General features: G+C 44.0%; 1 protein-coding gene across 3 annotated transcripts in view; it reads right to left on the bottom strand.

Moving 5' to 3' along the window:
• Nucleotides 1-1433: 1433 nt before the first annotated feature.
• EIF4H (eukaryotic translation initiation factor 4H) overlaps nt 1434-19230 on the bottom strand; it is a 66488-nt gene continuing 48691 nt past the window's right edge. For 2 of the 3 annotated variants that reach the window (XM_073574700.1, XM_073574708.1), the window contains 3 exons: nt 16201-16251; nt 4164-4313; nt 1434-3238 (listed from right to left, as the gene is read on the bottom strand). In XM_073574700.1, the coding sequence (XP_073430801.1) occupies nt 3096-3238; nt 4164-4313; nt 16201-16251 (344 nt within the window). In that variant the 3' untranslated portion in view covers nt 1434-3095. The remainder of the gene's footprint in view (nt 3239-4163; nt 4314-16200; nt 16252-19230) is intronic. The other variant, XM_073574717.1, reaches the window with a different exon arrangement.

The raw sequence follows: 19230 nt of genomic DNA, 5'->3' as shown, positions 1-19230 counted from the left end.
GTTGTAGAGTGTAATTGTATCTTTGCATATCAGGGATGATTCAGCATTTTGTTTTGTCTAAACATGTTTGATCCATGTCTCTTGTAGCGATTTCTGTCTGCACTTCAGTAGCAAACATTACAGTTGAAGCTACAACTCTGCATGTTTGTACAGTGTCGTTTTATTACTTCTGCGATCTTACAACTCCCTTTTTGTGACGTATATTTGAAGCATGAGTAAGCAGAGGGGTCTGACAAGTGATGAAATTTTGAAAGGTCTTCAGAATTTATCTAAAAATGAGGCAGAAGAAGTGGCCCATCATCCGCAATGTCTGAACCACAAACAAAAGGACAAGAAATCCGCAAGCGTCGAAAATGTGGAGTTGGAAGATGCAATGAAAGCAAAACAACTAAAACTTGCGCAAGCTGTAACAAACCAGTTTGTGGAAAGTGCACTGGGAAAGTGGAAGAAAGTACTGTTTATGTTAACTGTTGGACACCGCATGCTATGACCATGTAAAAGGAAAATGCGTGCTGTACTTGATCTTAACACTGTTCCTACTGAGTTAAAATAAATGTTCTTTAATTTGTTGGCAACAAAAAAAGTTATTTTTACTCCAGAGTCAGTACTTTTGAATGGGGTTCAAAAATGACCCCTAATGGTAGTTATGAAACATGCGGTAGTTCTAGTGCTAAGGCAACATTTAATAGCTTAACTTGGGGACAGCGAGTGTAAGCTGTTAAGACCTTTGGTGCAGGGTAGCTAACCAGTCAAAAATGTTGTGGTCTTATTTTAATGGCGATGGTGAAGCTTAGAGATTGTAACTACCATTTTATAGGTAACATTCTGCTAATGTAATAGTTCATATCCTGAACTTTAGGCTAAATCTGCAAATTGGCAACACAGTCAACATCATGTAACAACTCATTAAAAAAAATGTTACAGTAATCCATTCACTTTTATGAAGCCAACAGTCACTTTGGACACAGTCTTACCTGCGTTCTAACAGAGTGGTTTCAGATCATCTGACAAGATCATTCTTTGTGCACATCAGGAACAGATGAATGCTGTCCGGACAGAGGCCAGTGTCCAACACGACTTTGATGGCCTCATAACAGTGAATTGCTTCAATGGAGGTCTGTTGGACTTTTTGTGGAAACCCAGATGCAGGGATCAGTAGCACTATACATCTGTAAACCTAAACTTATTTTGTGTGCATTAAGAAAATGGAATTATATGTTTTTTGTTGTATAGGTATATGACAAGTCTTCAAACTCAATTTTAATAATTTGTCCTAAAAAGTTGGATGTCTGAAATGTTTGAATGGCAAAGGGGATGTCAACTCTGCTAGGGGAAAGCTAGCAAACATGTCATTTTCTTTCCCTTGCATAGGCTGAACGAATGAGAGCAGGATCAGTTAAGGTTAAGAAAAACAGTGAAGCCACAAATGAGAAGCCATTTCATTTTTCTTTTATTTAAAAGATCTTCCACAAAATACCATGTCCATATATTTACTGTCGTGAAGCAGAACGTGTTGAGTATTTGGAGTTCCCACTTTAAAGTCAAAAGTATAGAGCAGCCGTGAAGCTCTTTGTTCTGTCTTTAAGCTTCCCCCAAGCTGCAGATGTAAATAAATCTAGAGTAAATCTGAGGGTATGATGTTTCTTCTTGTATATTACCACAAAGCATGTCTTGCTTTAGATGCTAGTGTTAGACAAATGGTTCTTAATGCAGAGAATGTATGTAGAGAAAGAAGAGTGAAAGTAACTGATATGCTGAGACACTGGAGGTAAAAATCTCTGCCCTCATCTGTTATCATAATACTGGTTTTAGATCCTTCAGCCAGAGCTGCCTGCAACAGTGTTACAGTCATCAGCGACCGGAAAACAGGTATTTATTCATAACACACCTTAAATCATTTGCTCTGTGCAACATTTCAAATATTAAATGTCCTAATTTTAGGAGTAGATTTGTCGTAGACCACTTAACAGATTTGTCTAGAAATGGACCTCAAACAATAAGACTAGTGAATACCCTCTGTTGAGAGCTACACAAGTGGAGCCAGCACCAATAACCAAAAAAATGAGATTTGGGGAGGCCAAAAAGGAGACCGAAAAGAAAAACAAAAAACCCCACAAACACTACAAATGCATTTCAGCACTGTCAATGCTCTGTCTGTAGACATCGTAGTATATATAAGGCTCAATTTTCCAGGTTGAAGAGCTTTAAAACAGAAAAAAATAGTATTTTATTGTATTTATGTTAAAAAATTAGGCAACATAAAACTTTACTAAGAAAATGCATTTACTTAGCACATCTTTCCTTTTGGAAGAACTGCTACCTTGTCATGACTTGGCGTCTCCATTTTGTACATTAATTGCACAGAAGAGCGCGTCTAACCCGTTGTGAAGCACATTATAGAGTAAACTAGACACGTGATAGGATAAGTCATATCGATATATATATATAAGCCAATGTAAACAAAAATTTAACAAGTTATTTAGTTAAATCTTCGCAGAGTTGAGAAGTATATTGAGCATTCTGTACAAATACAGGGAGGAGTTTATGGAACAGGCCTAAAGCCAAAAAACCTGGTCAAGTTTACAGGTTAGCGCTTGCCTGTCACTTTAATACGTGGCACGGAACACACATATGCCAGGTACTACCATCTCAGAGTCTTGGCAATTCAGAACAAAACATGCAAGAGAAGAGGTGAGGCAAAGCACTAAATAACCCAAGGGCAACCAAGTGTTAACAGAATATTAACAATTGACCTTAAATTTAAAAAAAAAAAAAAAAAAACTGGGCAAAAATGCAATTCTTCTCCCATGTCCAAAATGAACTCCATTTTTAGAAGGGGCTTTATGTGCAGGACGTTGCCCTGCAGCTAGGCGAGATAGAGGTGGAAACAGTACAATGCAGGTACAAGATACAGAAAAGCAGAGAACGTACTAAAAACCACTTGTTAACAGCTGACATGCATTCACAAGCTCAGTGTTCAGTTTCAGACAGGAGGGAGATGAGGAGTGAATGCCAGGAGGCAGGAATGGAAACTGCGGGGTTGATGTTCCAGAGTGACCAGCTAACTCTCTCCTCCATCCCTCCTAATGATCAGCTCAATCCTTCTCTTTTGTTCCGCCACTTTCCTCTCTGGGTTTGGCCCCGCCAAAGATAGCAGAATGAGGATTGGCTACTTGATTGAGAGGGGTTCCAACTGTCCGGGGTTTAAGCTGAAGTCGTGGTCTCTGTGCTCTTTCCTCTGTAGGAAGGGAAGAAAAAAAAAAAAAAAAAAAAGTTAAAAGCAGACGTATATTCCCTGCCATACAAAAGATTAAAAACAAAGTATGCACACAGCAGATATTTTCCACAAAGTGATGGCCTAGGTTCTGCAGATTGAAAAAACTTAGTAAAATCAAGAAGGCAGCAGGTTTTGTGGATAAGGTAATACATGGGTTAAAGTGCTAGTCTTTTTTTTGCTGGATAATAAACTGGGCTCATCTTTCCATGGGTAGTCTTTATTGGATAAATCAATAGTACACACAGAAATAAGAAAATTTGTAATATATGTTATGACAAAAATATGCTTCTCCTACTGGACTGATCATCCATGCTTTTCACAGGTCAAATCTGTATTCCGTGAAGACAGATTATTCCATTACTGACAGCTGGCAGTTGATTCTCACATCATTATATGTAGAGGGGAGTAGCTGAAGAAGGTGCTAGTCAGAGCACCTCCCCGCTCCAATCTGCATAGACTCATAATTAGCAGCCTTCATCTTCTCTCTCAGTATTAGCAAAATCTATCTTCACTGACTACAGACTTTACCCTGGAAGTGAGAATTTCATTAACCCTTTACTCCAAGTAATGGTCTATACATGCAATCATCCAGCATTCTTAAAATACACTGCAATATCTTTGCACCACTTTGCATTATATTATGAAAACGCAAGTGGCAGGCTATGAAGATTCGGTACATGGCTGACTTGGGAGCCATGGAGAGGCCCCATCTGTCATATAAACCCAATGGCACTGGAGATCAGTGAGCCAACAAGGTAACAGAGCATGTCCATTGCCTTAGTCTAGCCACTTAAGAGTCTTAAAATAAAAAAAACACAAAAACAAAAAAAAAACCCCACACATTTCAACAAAAATTTATACTAATCCTATCAAATATCTTCCCAACCTTCTGTAGGTTCTCTGAAGTCCATAGAACCTCCACGTGGTCCTTCTCTGAAGCGTCCAGGACCTGAAGCTGGTGGTCCTCGTCGATCACTAGGTCCACCGCGACCTCCCCTACCTCCTCTGCCTCCTAAAAAGTCATCATCTCTAAATCCTAAATAAAAAAAATTAAATCTATATATTTAACATGAAAACATTACTCTAACATTGTACTTAAAGGGAGCCTGTCAAGACAAAAAACGCAAATAGCTTGCAGATATGGGGTTAACCTGCAGGTTAATAGCGTTCTGAAGCCACACAACTGAGGCACTGAGAGCCCCGCTGCTGAGAGAAAATTAACTTTATTCCTCTGACAGACTTGGCTTTCAGTCATAAAAGCACAGGTCCAGTCAGAGCTCAGTACATAGTGAGCAGCTGCTAACCACACCGGTGGAACTGATTGACAGTCGGCTCGGCACTGATGCACTGCTGAGTTGGCCGTCAGTCAGTACCAGAGGCATGGTTCAAGCCGCAGCTAACTGGGTACTGAGCCATGACTGAAGCAGCACCTGTACAACTAAAAGTCAGAGGTTGCCAAGAGGAATAAAGTTTATTTCTTCCTACCAGCAGGGGTCTCAGCGCAGTGGCCACACAACTTCAGAATTCTAACCTGCAGATTAACCACATATATCTGCAAGCCATTTGCGGTTTTTGTCTTGGCAGGCTCCCTTTAAGGGGGTCGCCCAGTGAAATTGAATCACCAGTCTATTGGAAAGGCGGTAACTTGTTGATCAGAGGAAGTCAGACTGCTGGGACCCGCAACATTCAACAGAACTTTTATCCCTATTAGGCCGGTTTCACACTAGCGCATTTTCAACGCGCGCACGGCCGGGGGTAGCTCCGCCCCCGATCCGGCTCTCTGCCCGGCGTGCCCGCCCCTTACTTGTAGCGCCGCCTCCTAGCGGACAGCGGCGCCTGCGATCGGCGCACCCTATCTTTAGCATAGGGTGCGCCGATCGTGCGCAGGCCGTGCGCTAGTTGCGCTTTGACCTGCGCTGCGCACTTTTGACGGTGCGCCGTGCGCGCCAAAATCAAACTTTTCGGATTTTGGCGCGCACGGCGCACCGTCAAAAGTGCGCAGCGCAGGTCAAAGCGCAACTAGCGCACGGCCTGCGCACGATCGGCGCACCCTATGCTAAAGATAGGGTGCGCCGATCGCAGGCGCCGCTGTCCGCTAGGAGGCGGCGCTACAAGGAAGGGGCGGGCACGCCGGGCAGAGAGCCGGATCAGGGGCGGAGCTACCCCCGGCCGTGCGCGCGTTGAAAATGCGCTAGTGTGAAACCGGCCTTAGAATGGAGCAGAAGTGCGGTTGTTCCATTCATTCTCCATGGGTTGGCAAAGTGTTGTAATTAGCTCTTTTGACCAACGCAATAGAAAATAACCTGCTCATCCATTTTGTAATAGGGATAAAAATTCCCCCATCAGGTTCGTGCACGTCCCAGCAATGGGGACACCCACCAAATACAGTTATTGCATATCCAGTGGATAGAGAACTTGTTTTCACTGTACAAACCCAGTAATTACAGTGCCTTAACATTACAGGCTATTCTTTAGAACACACAAGTACCCTGGACAATCATCTGCGAGCTTAACAGTCTGGACTCCAGACAGATACCGCACATGGACAAATCTGCTGCATTTAGCCCACAGACATTGCTACAGATTGTATACAATTATACTCACCACCTGGCTTTTCTGAAAGACGCATTTGATTTGTGCAGGCTGAAGGACATTATAAAGTCACATTCCATCACCACTGGTTTATTTTAATTTTTACAGATTCCCCCCCACAAAATTTTCACCACATTTCTGGCCCTGAGAATCATGTTGACAGGTCATTCTTACCACACAATGAACAGTTGGATTGTGGTCGCCATTTTCCAGTACTTAGAGTGGCAAAATGAACTACAAACACATCCAGCAAAAAATTAGCCCTCATACATAGTGGCATGTAAAAGTTTGGGCACCCCTGGTCAAAATTACTATTAAGCAAGTTGATGAAAAGATCTCTAAAAGGGCTAAAGTTAAAGATGACACATTTCCTTTGTATTTTAGGCGAAAAAATACAATTACTTTCTGTAATTAAAATGTGAAATATGAAACATTTTATATTATGGACATATAAAAGTCACTTAAATATAAGATATACCAGGTAACAATAAAGAGACTCAAGTGAACCAATGTGAAAAGTTACGGTAATTACAATAAGTATACAATATACAAGTATACAATATTAGTAGAGACACCTGTCTGTGCAAGAAGTCCAAGAGAGGTTATACCACAATAAACCCCATATTATACCTACATACAGCGTCGGACTGGCCCACCGGAGAACCGGTGGATTCTCCGGTGGGCCCTGGCATCTGGTGGGCCCTGGCACCTGCTAGCATACAGGGCCAGCAGTTGCCTAGGGCCCCCGCTGCTCCAGGGGCCCCCAGCCAGTGGTGTCGCACACCATGCAGCTGCTATGGGGGCCCCTGCCAGCGGAGCAGCAGCGGGTGTCAGGAGGCAGGAGCCCCTGTCCCCGCTGCTAAAGAGAAATTAATATTCACTGCGAAGCAGTGAATATCATTTCAGGTCTCCACACCCCCAGAGGCCCCGCCCCCAGCCCAGTAAGCCGCTCTGCAGACTACAGCTGCAAATCAGGGCCGGCGCCGCCCTCAGTCCTCTCTGCTCCTGGCTCACAGCCAGTGCGCGATGACGTCACTACATCGCGCACCCGCTGTGTGTCTGGCAGAGGGGGCAGCTCCTGACACTGAAGCCGGGATCAGCGTGGGAGCGAGGAGGAGAGGTGAGTATTGTGTTTTGGTTTGTTTTTTTATATCTCCATCCCTCTATCCATATCTCCATCTATCTAACACTATCTCTCTCTCTGAATCTTTCTATCTATATCTATCCATTATCTACTTTCTATCCATTATCTACTATCTATTTCTACATCTATATAGCATTATACCCTATGAGGAGAGCAGCATTATTCTACCCTATGAGCGGGGGTGCATTATTCTACCCTATGAGCGGGGGTGCATTATTCTACCCTATGAGCGGGGGTGCATTATTCTACCCTATGAGCGGGGGTGCATTATTCTACCCTATGAGCGGGGGTGCATTATTCTACCCTATGAGCGGGGGTGCATTATTCTACCCTATGAGCGGGGGTGCATTATTCTACCCTATGAGCGGGGGTGCATTATTCTACCCTATGAGCGGGGGTGCACTATTCTACCCTATGAGCGGGGGTGCACTATTCTACCCTATGAGCGGGGGTGCACTATTCTACCCTATGAGCGGGGGTGCACTATTCTACCCTATGAGCGGGGGTGCACTATTCTACCCTATGAGCGGGGGTGCACTATTCTACCCTATGAGCGGGGGTGCACTATTCTACCCTATGAGCGGGGGTGCACTATTCTACCCTATGAGCGGGGGTGCACTATTCTACCCTATGAGCGGGGGTGCATTATTCTACCCTATGAGCGGGGGTGCATTATTCTACCCTATGAGCGGGGGTGCACTATTCTACCCTATGAGCGGGGGTGCACTATTCTACCCTATGAGCGGGGGTGCACTATTCTACCCTATGAGCGGGGGTGCATTATTCTACCCTATGAGCGGGGGTGCATTATTCTACCCTATGAGCGGGGGTGCATTATTCTACCCTATGAGCGGGGGTGCATTATTCTACCCTATGAGCGGGGGTGCATTATTCTACCCTATGAGCGGGGGTGCATTATTCTACCCTATGAGCTGGGGTGCATTATTCTACCCTATGAGCGGGGGTGCATTATTCTACCCTATGAGCGGGGGTGCATTATTCTACCCTATGAGCGGGGGTGCATTATTCTACCCTATGAGCGGGGGTGCACTATTCTACCCTATGAGCGGGGGTGCACTATTCTACCCTATGAGCGGGGGTGCACTATTCTACCCTATGAGCGGGGGTGCATTATTCTACCCTATGAGCGGGGGTGCACTATTCTACCCTATGAGCGGGGGTGCACTATTCTACCCTATGAGCGGGGGTGCACTATTCTACCCTATGAGCGGGGGTGCACTATTCTACCCTATGAGCGGGGGTGCATTATTCTACCCTATGAGGGGGGGGCGCACTATTCTACCCTATGAGGGGGGGGCAGTATTATACCCTATGAGGGGGGGGCAGTATTATACCCTATGAGGGGGGGGCAGTATTCTACCCTATGAGCGGGGGTGCATTATTCTACCCTATGAGGGGGGGGCAGTATTATACCCTATGAGGGGGGGGCAGTATTATACCCTATGAGGGGGGGGCAGTATTCTACCCTATGAGCGGGGGTGCATTATTCTACCCTATGAGCGGGGGTGCATTATTCTACCCTATGAGCGGGGGTGCATTATTCTACCCTATGAGCGGGGGTGCACTATTCTACCCTATGAGCGGGGGTGCATTATTCTACCCTATGAGCGGGGGTGCATTATTCTACCCTATGAGCGGGGGTGCATTATTCTACCCTATGAGCGGGGGTGCACTATTCTACCCTATGAGCGGGGGTGCACTATTCTACCCTATGAGCGGGGGTGCACTATTCTACCCTATGAGCGGGGGTGCACTATTCTACCCTATGAGCGGGGGTGCACTATTCTACCCTATGAGCGGGGGTGCATTATTCTACCCTATGAGCGGGGGTGCATTATTCTACCCTATGAGCGGGGGTGCATTATTCTACCCTATGAGCGGGGGTGCATTATTCTACCCTATGAGCGGGGGTGCACTATTCTACCCTATGAGCGGGGGTGCATTATTCTACCCTATGAGCGGGGGTGCATTATTCTACCCTATGAGGGGGGGGCGCACTATTCTACCCTATGAGGGGGGGGCAGTATTATACCCTATGAGGGGGGGGCAGTATTATACCCTATGAGGGGGGGGCAGTATTCTACCCTATGAGCGGGGGTGCATTATTCTACCCTATGAGCGGGGGTGCATTATTCTACCCTATGAGCGGGGGTGCATTATTCTACCCTATGAGCGGGGGTGCACTATTCTACCCTATGAGCGGGGGTGCATTATTCTACCCTATGAGCGGGGGTGCATTATTCTACCCTATGAGCGGGGGTGCATTATTCTACCCTATGAGCGGGGGTGCATTATTCTACCCTATGAGCGGGGGTGCATTATTCTACCCTATGAGCGGGGGTGCATTATTCTACCCTATGAGCGGGGGTGCATTATTCTACCCTATGAGCGGGGGTGCATTATTCTACCCTATGAGCGGGGGTGCATTATTCTACCCTATGAGCGGGGGTGCATTATTCTACCCTATGAGCGGGGGTGCATTATTCTACCCTATGAGCGGGGGTGCATTATTCTACCCTATGAGCTGGGGTGCATTATTCTACCCTATGAGCGGGGGTGCATTATTCTACCCTATGAGCGGGGGTGCATTATTCTACCCTATGAGCGGGGGTGCATTATTCTACCCTATGAGCGGGGGTGCACTATTCTACCCTATGAGCGGGGGTGCACTATTCTACCCTATGAGCGGGGGTGCACTATTCTACCCTATGAGCGGGGGTGCATTATTCTACCCTATGAGGGGGGGGCGCACTATTCTACCCTATGAGGGGGGGGCGCACTATTCTACCCTATGAGGGGGGGGCAGTATTATACCCTATGAGGGGGGGGCAGTATTATACCCTATGAGGGGGGGGCAGTATTATACCCTATGAGGGGGGGGCAGTATTATACCCTATGAGGGGGGGGCAGTATTATACCCTATGAGGGGGGGGCAGTATTATACCCTATGAGGGGGGGGCAGTATTATACCCTATGAGGGGGGGGCAGTATTATACCCTATGAGGGGGGGGGCAGTATTATACCCTATGAGGGGGGGGGCAGTATTATACCCTATGAGGGGGGGGCAGTATTATACCCTATGAGGGGGGGGGGCAGTATTATACCCTATGAGGGGGGGGGGCAGTATTATACCCTATGAGGGGGGGGGCAGTATTATACCCTATGAGGGGGGGGCAGTATTATACCCTATGAGGGGGGGGCAGTATTATACCCTATGAGGGGGTGCATTATACCCTATGAGGGGGGCAGTATTATACCCTATGAGGGGGGCAGTATTATACCCTATGAGGGGGGCAGTATTATACCCTATGAGGGGGGCAGTATTATACCCTATGAGGGGGGCAGTATTATACCCTATGAGGGGGGCAGTATTATACCCTATGAGGGGGGCAGTATTATACCCTATGAGGGGGGCAGTATTATACCCTATGAGGGGGGCAGTATTATACCCTATGAGGGGGGCAGTATTATACCCTATGAGGGGGGCAGTATTATACCCTATGAGGGGGGCAGCATTATACCCTATGAGGGGGGCAGTATTATACCCTATGAGGGGGGCAGTATTATATTCTATGAGATGGCTGCATTATATTCTATGAGATGGCTGCATTATACTATGTGAGGGGGCTGCTTTATATTCTACGAGGGGGCTACCCCAACTCCTGCTACATAATTAAGACATGTACAACCTTATATTATACCCGGATATTAGCGTGTTTTACCGCATAATTGGTGGTCTGGTATTTAACTCTATGCAGCTACATAGTGGGCCTCAAGAATGATTTTCTCTGGTGGGCCCAAGGTGTTCCAGTTCAACGCTGCCTACATACCTTCAGTAGTACAGCACCAAGGAAGAAGGGCGATATTCTCCACACAAGAAACGCTTATTTTGCAAGAGCAGCCTCGTCCAGGAATCCTAATACTACTAATATTGTACGCTTACTTATCGTAATGAACATTTTACATTGGCCTACTTAAGTCTCATTAAATTGTTACCCGGTATATCTAATATTTGACTTACCGTATATATGTCTATACTACATATCTATGTATTTACCAGTGATATCTTTACATATATGGCTATATGTTTATGCGCTATTATTGGGCTAAGGTTTTCCATTATGGCCTTGTTTTTCTTACACAGATACCCCCCCCATATTTCTTATTGCCTGTATTGTTCCATTCTGTACTTTTATACATTAATAAAGATTACAGTGATTTTACTTGACTTGCATTTTTCTGTTATTGGGGTCCAATGTTATTGTATGCATAAAAGCCATAATTACATAGTGTACCATATTTTTCGGACTGTAAGATGCACTTTTTTCCCTCTAAAAACGTGGAGGAAAATGGGGGTGCGTCTTATAGTCTGGATGTACCTGCCGGCCGGCTCTGGCTGTGGGGGAGCAGCAGCGGCGGAGCAGCGAGTCACAGGAGGCTGGAACCAGCGGCTGCAGCTAACTCCTGTGCCTGCTGCTAAAGAGAAATGAATATTCACTGCATTCTACACCCATGGGTGTGGCAGGCAATGAATATTCATTTCTCTTTAATAGGGTCTTGGTATGAGTGGCCCCCAACCCCGATCCTGGTATGAATTGCCCCATCCCGGTATGCAAGGCCCTATCAGAGAAAAAAAAAAAAAAAAAAACAACCACACAAAAGCATTACACTTACCTTCCGGGCACTCCCTCACAGCATCCTGCTCCAATGCCAGCAGCATCTTTATGCTTTTAAGCAGCACAATGCTGCTTGCAAGCCAAAGAGCAGCTGCCGGAATACTCCGTGCTCTGCACACCAGGACTGTGCGCATAGAGAAAGGAGTATTCATTGCTCTTCAGTAGCGTGCACAGTGTCAGCCGCCAGCTTCCTGCTGCTGCTAGCAGTCATGTGTGCCAATACTTGAGAAATGAATATTCAACTCTCCCAACGCCCAGAGAAGGAAGGCAGGCTATGGCTGACACTGTCTGCGCTAGTGAAGAGCAATGAATACTCACTGCTCTCTGCACGCATAGTCCCGGCGTGCAGAGCAGTGAGTATTCTGGCAGCTGCACTCTGTGGCTTGTAAAGAGCGCATAATGTCACTGCCATAAGATGCTTACAAGCATAAAGCTGCTGCTGGCAACAGAGCAGGATGCTGCGAGGTAGTGCGGGGAAGGCAAGTGTAAATTTTTTTTTTTTTTTTTTAAGTTTTCCGAGGGCCATGCATACCAGTAAGAGATGGGGGGCCTGCACATCAGGGTGGGGATGAGGGGACCATATATACCAGGATAGGGGATATTAAGTACAGAATTGAACACATTTTTTTCTTCAAATTTTTTCCCCCAATTTCCTTCTCTAAAACCTAGGTGTGTCTTATAGTCCGAAAAATACGGTGGGAGTTCATAGACCTCAAAATAGCAGTGCATGCAAGACTACCTAGAAGTCTCAGAACCGGAAGAATGGATCAAAATTCTTAAACAATGTTTTTATTGAAGTTTTTCCATAATTGAAAATTATATTACATACAGTAAGTGAGACAACAACATATGTCTCTATAAACAGTCATTTTTATAACAGAACAGGTTTAGCACAACACAACTTGTGCATAAATAACAAATATAACATATTTATAATACATTAGATCAAGTAATGTAGGTATCAGAAGTAGTCAAGAATGGATTAAAATTCCTCAAACCAAGAATAGACAGACTCTTAGCTGGCTACAAGAAGTGTTTACAAGCTGTAATGCTTTCAAAAGGGGGTGCTACTAGGTGCTAACTATGTTGGGTAGCTTATCAGCCCTGGGGATTTAGGGGATTATGCTTTTGTTATGAAGTTGGAGTTTTAAAAGTTTTTCTGATAAATTATGAATTTCCAAGGACCCAAGGGCTGGATTTTTTTTCCCCTCTTGTAATTAAACTTTTGCATTGGTCCATTTTCCTTTTTGTAATATTTAAAGTGTAAAAGATGAAAATACATATAAATACAAATCTTGAACTTTAGGCCTTTTAGAGAGCATTTCATCATCAATTTCCTTAACTGTTCACATTAACAATTTTGATCAGGGGGTGCCCAAACATTTATAAGCCACTGTAGTTATGTCGTTGGAAAAATGAAGTTACGGCTTTTGGCGCAAGAAGTGGGGGGGGGGGGAAAGCTCAAAAAGATTTTTTTTTTTTAAATCACTATTAATTGAAGAGAGTAAAAAAACTCACCTACTAAAAGAATTAGGGCTTGGATTGCACCCAGACCAATGTCTATTGGGCAATGCAGCTGCCAAATCGCAGTTAGGAGAAAAAAAAATAAAATAAAAATTGCAGCCTCCTGCGAGTGCTGCGTCCAAGAATCAGATTTCACGCACCCATACATAGTCAGCTGGAACGTGTGAAACATCAAAGTGCAGTCCGATTACCACTAATTACTTTCTCAGTCTTCTCCACACCTATGCTGCAAATCTGTCAAGCCAGATGATCGGAGCATAGTGCACCAACAGGGAGATCACACTCGGACACAGTTTGAGACAAGTGTCATTTGCATAACCTGCCCGATTCTTTTGCACAAGTTAACATACGGTCATGTGACCCCGGCCTTAAGCAAATGTTAGCAGGCCTCAACTGCATAACATGTACAGTGGCCTACTGCATCTTTTGCCATGTATATCCTGCGATCACCGTAGCTGACGAGCTAGCACGGATGACTGCTTATTAAAAGTAATGAATATTCACCTCTCTCCACTCCCATAGGCGTTGTGAGAGGTAAATCATTCCCTTAATGAGCAGGGACACATGATTGCGAGGCCGCAGGAGCTGCTGGCACCGGAACAAGATGCTGCGAGGGCGCGCAGGGATGGCAAGATTTTTTTTAATGCTTTTCTCATGGGGGGGATAAAAGGATAGGGATGAGGAGCCATGGATACCAGGAAGGGGATAAGGAACCATGCAGACAAGGACGGGGATAAGGAGCCATGCAGGCAAGGACAGGGATAAGGAGAAATGCAAGCAAGGAGAAATGCAGACAAGGACAGGGATAAGGAGAAATGCATGCAAGGACGGGAATAAGGAGCCATGCAGGCAAGGATGGGGCAGTGCATACCCGGCTTATCCTCGAGTTAATAAGATTTCCCAGCTTTTTGTGGCAAAATTAGGTGCCTCAGCTTAATACTTGGGTTGGCTTATACGCGAGTATATACTGTATATATGTAGTGATAAAGGTATTTTTATTTATGCCAACTGTCACTCATCCCCCTCTGCTCCTGATGGAAACACAGGGAGTTGCAATACTAAGTGTACAACAGGTGGGGAGCAGCCATTAAAAAGGGACCACCAGCATAAAATGTGTTCAAACCATGAACAGATGCTTGGTGCATCATGACATGGCCAAACATTTAACTGCACCTTCCCACTTGCTCGATTTCTATTTCCCCCCTTTTCTGGCTCTATGACGGCAGAGCGGTCAATGAAGAGGGGTAGAGATTGACGAAAATCAAGCAGGTGGGAAGGTGTATTTAAAGGTTTGGCCAAGCCTTAGTGCACCAAGCGCCTGCAGTCGGTTTGAACCAGTCATTATGTGCTGCTTAGAGTCCCTTTAAATCAAAACTGTGCACCACCACAGTGCATCATCATGATTAAGGCGGGATGTCTCACTTTCAATGTGCAGAAGCCTTGTTTCATTCACCAATTCCAATGTTTACAACAACAGTTCCATGTTTGCCACAGCCCACTTCCGCATTCCAGTCTCCAATGATAATGATCAAGTCTTGCTTTGGCATCTTGTCGATTTTCTCTTGAGCTTGATCATACAATAGATCAACGCCCTCCTCCTCTGCATCTGCTGTTGAGTAGACTTGAGTAACTGACATGGATTTGCGCTACTTGTAGGCAAATCGAAGATGACCATCACTGACTGCATTGTATTTTAGGACAGTTTCAGTTGAAAATAAAATCGCCACAGTTTCGTCTTAGGTTTTCGCTGCCAGAATAGAAGAACCAACTGGAAATATTCAGATTGAGTCCATCTTAATTCGCTAATTCCAAATAAGTTGAGTCCTGTTCTGTCCATTTAGGCTTCGACTATGTTGGGTTTGCCTTGGTTCATACATTCCAAGTTCCGAACTTTAGGATATTTCTGCAGTTTTTAATCTTCCTTTTTGACCATGTGATATCGGCACAAAGAACACCTTGCAGCTTTGATCCTTTTGACCATCTGCTCTTTCACAGTAGCTTGTCGAGTTCCTTGTGACAGAGGGGTGTATCTTCCATCAGCTGTACTAGCCATCACGTTTTCTTGGCGTAATATGGAATTAGACTGCGAGGCCTCTCTTCCACGTTGCAATATGGCACCAGTGAAGGAGCCACACTCAGCATTGTATGTTGTCAACACAAACCCTCTCATCGCACCTCCACTTTAATGAGCCTGTGCAAAGGTCATTGATGAGGGATGGGACACATGTTCAGGAGTGAAATCACTTTGGTGATTTAAGAATCCTTTGTTATTAGCCATGTATACAGGTGTTATGAGCCATTGTAATCCTGCCTCTGATAAACTTATTTAAAACTTTTCCTGAATGGACAGGAAGTATGAGTCTAAAAAAGCCTCAGGGACCAGTGTAAAAATGGCAATATTGCATACAGCCAAAGTTTGTTAGAATACAAATGATTTTGATCTCATTGCGACTCCGCTCGCTTGTATTAGGCTGCAATGTAGCCGCGACACCCAGTGAGCTTTGGTCGCTCGACAATGTCACCCCAACCTAAAGAAATTACTACAGATTCTGCCCTAGTCTACAGAGCAAAATTGAGACATGAGCTGTACAAAACAGGACTTGTGAACTGCATCAGTGGAAAAGGTGTATTTTAGTACCATCAAAAAGTGCATTTTAAATTTGAAAACATGTTATTTTACGTTTCTTTGCTTTCATTAAAAAACACAAAAAAAAAAAAAACAAAAACAAAGAAAAACAAAGTTTTAAGCAACAAAGACCAGAAGAGAACAGAAAAAGGCGTGCACAAAAAGCAAACAACTTACTTTTTTACTTAGTGAAAAAAAAAAAAAAAAAAAAAAAAAGGGGAGAAAGTAAATTCTTCAAAAGCAATTGGTGTTAGTGTAAAAGAAATAACATTAGCTGGACGACCCCCGCACCAAGAAAACCAGTGAAAGCCCTCAGAAAAAAATAAAACGTAACCTTTACCAGAATTGAAGTCATCTTGTGAACCTCCTCTAGAGCCGTAACTATCGTTTCCTGAAAAATAAGGTAACAGCAACATGAAATTGAAAACTGAGCAAACCAAACATTACAGGATGAGGTGGAAAACCAGATACCCATCCACAACAGCGACAAAACCACCATAAAAATACAATTCTCCACTAATACAAGTAGTCAAGAGCCACCTACACCCAAACACCTACACGACCAATCATTCTTCGCCAGCAGCGACCAGTGATGAATGCAGTAATTTTATTCCATTAACGGGAACAGAAAATCACTACATGCTTCTGCTGGTAAACCACGGACCAAAGCAGAAAAATCACAGAAATTCCTCCCAATAAAACGTATTCCCATATTGAAGTGTAAAAACTAGATTAATAATCCAATTAATTTCTTAGTATCCCGTCTATTCAGCCAGTGACTGCATGTAGTGTCCAATCGTCAGTGATTTAAATAGTCATGTATGTACAACACAAGATGGAGTAAACAAGATTAACAAAAAAAAAATTAAACTTAAAAAGGGAACCTGACAGCAGATACATGCTCCCTGAAACAAGTCCAGGCAGTGATAATCTCCTGGTAATAAAACATTCATCACATTAAAACAGCCCACAGCCTAATAAGTGACAGAGCCCCGAAATCTGAATCTCAGCACGTACCTTAGGCTATCCTCAGATTACACAGCAAAAACCTGCTGTGCACCGAGCCAAGACTAGTTGAGGTCAGTCCCCAGTGGCTTCTCCCCACTTGCTGCCAACATTTTACAGGTCTCTCCCTATATACACGTTTGGGAGAGAATGGTCATTCAAGGGAGTGGGAGGGAAAAGCTGCCAAGGACCATTCTTTTTCAACTAGTCTTGAGTGCGACTCAATCCCCAGCTCTTCTTAAAAGTATACGTTTCACTGAAATGTCCCTCTGTTTCAGAGTCAAACATACACAGCTAAAAATACCCAGTGTCTGATGTATGCTGCCCACGGATCGCGCAGCACGGATCAGCTTTCAGGTTCCCTTTAAAAATGGTCAATGGTTTCACGTCACAGGATGCTGCAATGGGTATGCACTCAAACATGAATACTAGTACTGTAGCATCGCCTAGAAGAAACACTTCTGGGAAAATTACATGGCATGAATTATACTGTTCTCTATTCCCGATAAGTTAGTCCCATAAAAGAATAACCAAAATCCCAGATAACACCCGTAAGACAAAAGTGAAGATGGACAGTCAAACTTTTCCTTAGAGTTTATAAACAGAAAAACCTCCCTAATTTAACAACTGGGGCATGATGTACTTCAATGACTATAATGGGGTCTGTTGTTTCTCCATTTAAATAGGGGGATAAATGATTTGGAACATCTCATTCTATAGATCGGTGCATATATCAGATTTAGGTGGTGGTGGTATTAAAAAAAAAACAAAAAAAACACACACACACACACACACACAAGTGAAGATCCAGTAACATGAAGACCAGTCTTCAGCAGACCCTCCTCCATCTCTCTATGCAACTTCTGTGCAAGAGGTGGCAGCTTGAGGACTGTAGGCCAGAGCGGTGCAAATGAAGCAGTTGGATTAGGTCAACTCGTCCAATCTGCTGTTGGCAGGAGAGGGCAACAAAGAACATCCAAAACTAGATTGCATCAGGATGTCCACTGTAAGAGCACTTAGCCATTTGTTGGCTCCGACAACTGCTGGCATCACTCCCATCTGTCTAATGGCCTGCCGCATCAATGTACTTATCGAGCACATTCATGTTTGGCCTGTATTTTGTGTGTAAATTTACACTTGTACATGGGTATGTGCATTTGTATGAAAGTGTCTTAGCGTGCTTACAAGATCTCCGTTTTGTTTTTTTGAATTTAAGTAAAAAAATTTATTCATATTTTTTGGAAACCTGAAAAGCCATGATCATTTTCGGTTTAGAGTAACAAACGGAATTGATGAGCAAAACTGATCTGTTACACAAGTGATGCAAACAGAAGCAGAAGGCACCATTGATAAGAGTCTGTCAGGGAGACAGAAATTACATTCTCTCTTTTAGGGCTCACACTCATTTACATTTATAACATCAGTCCGATGTTGGTCTTGAAAAATCGAACAAGTATGATATGATTTTTCTTATTCGTATCAGATATGAAATGAAATCCATATGCAATGCGGTTTTAATATCGGCTTTTACATATGGGAAATGTCTGTCATTAGATACAGATATACAGTGGTGCGAAAAAGAGTGTTCCCCCCATCCCGATTTCCTATTCTTTTGAATGTTTGTCACACTTAAATGTTTCAGATCACCAAACAAATTTAAATCTATTAGACAATGATAAAAACTGCACTGTTTGTTTGTGTTAAGTGAAGGTCTTTATTAAGGGAAAAAGAAATCCAAACCTACAGGGCCATGTGAAAACGTGATAACCCCCCCTTAAAACAAATTAAACGTGGTTTATCACATCTTTGGCAAGCGGAGTTCAAATTCACATCCAGGCCTGATTACTGCCACACCTGTTCTCAATTAAGAAATCACTTAAATAGGCCCTGCCGGAAAAAAAAAAAAATGAAGTAGACCAAAAGTTCCTCAAAAGCTAGACATCATCCAAAGAAATTCTGCAACTAATGAGAAACAAAGTAATTGAAATCTGTCAGTCTGGAAAAAGGTTATAAAGCCATTTCTAAAGGTTTGGGACTTCAGCGAATCACAGAGAGAGAGAGAGATATATTATCCACAAATGGCGAAAACATGAAACAGTGGTGAACCGTCCCAAAAGTGGCCGGCTGACCAACCAAATTTACCCCAAGAGCACAGAGACTACCGATTCAAGAGGTCACAAAAGACCCCATAACATCCAAAGAACTGCTGGCCTCACTTGTCTCCATTAAGGTCAGTGTTCATGAATCCACCATAAGAGGCTGGGCAAAAATAGCCGGCATGGCAGAGTTCCAAGATGAAAACCACTCCTGAGCAATAAGAACATAAAGGCTCGTCTCAGTTTTGCCAGAAAACATTGTGATCGTA

This window comes from Dendrobates tinctorius, unplaced genomic scaffold (assembly GCF_039654945.1).
Source record: "Dendrobates tinctorius isolate UK_male_01 unplaced genomic scaffold, ASM3965494v1 ptg000007l, whole genome shotgun sequence".
Lineage (NCBI taxonomy): Eukaryota > Metazoa > Chordata > Amphibia > Anura > Dendrobatidae > Dendrobates > Dendrobates tinctorius.
This window is presented reverse-complemented; position numbering and strand designations above follow the sequence as displayed.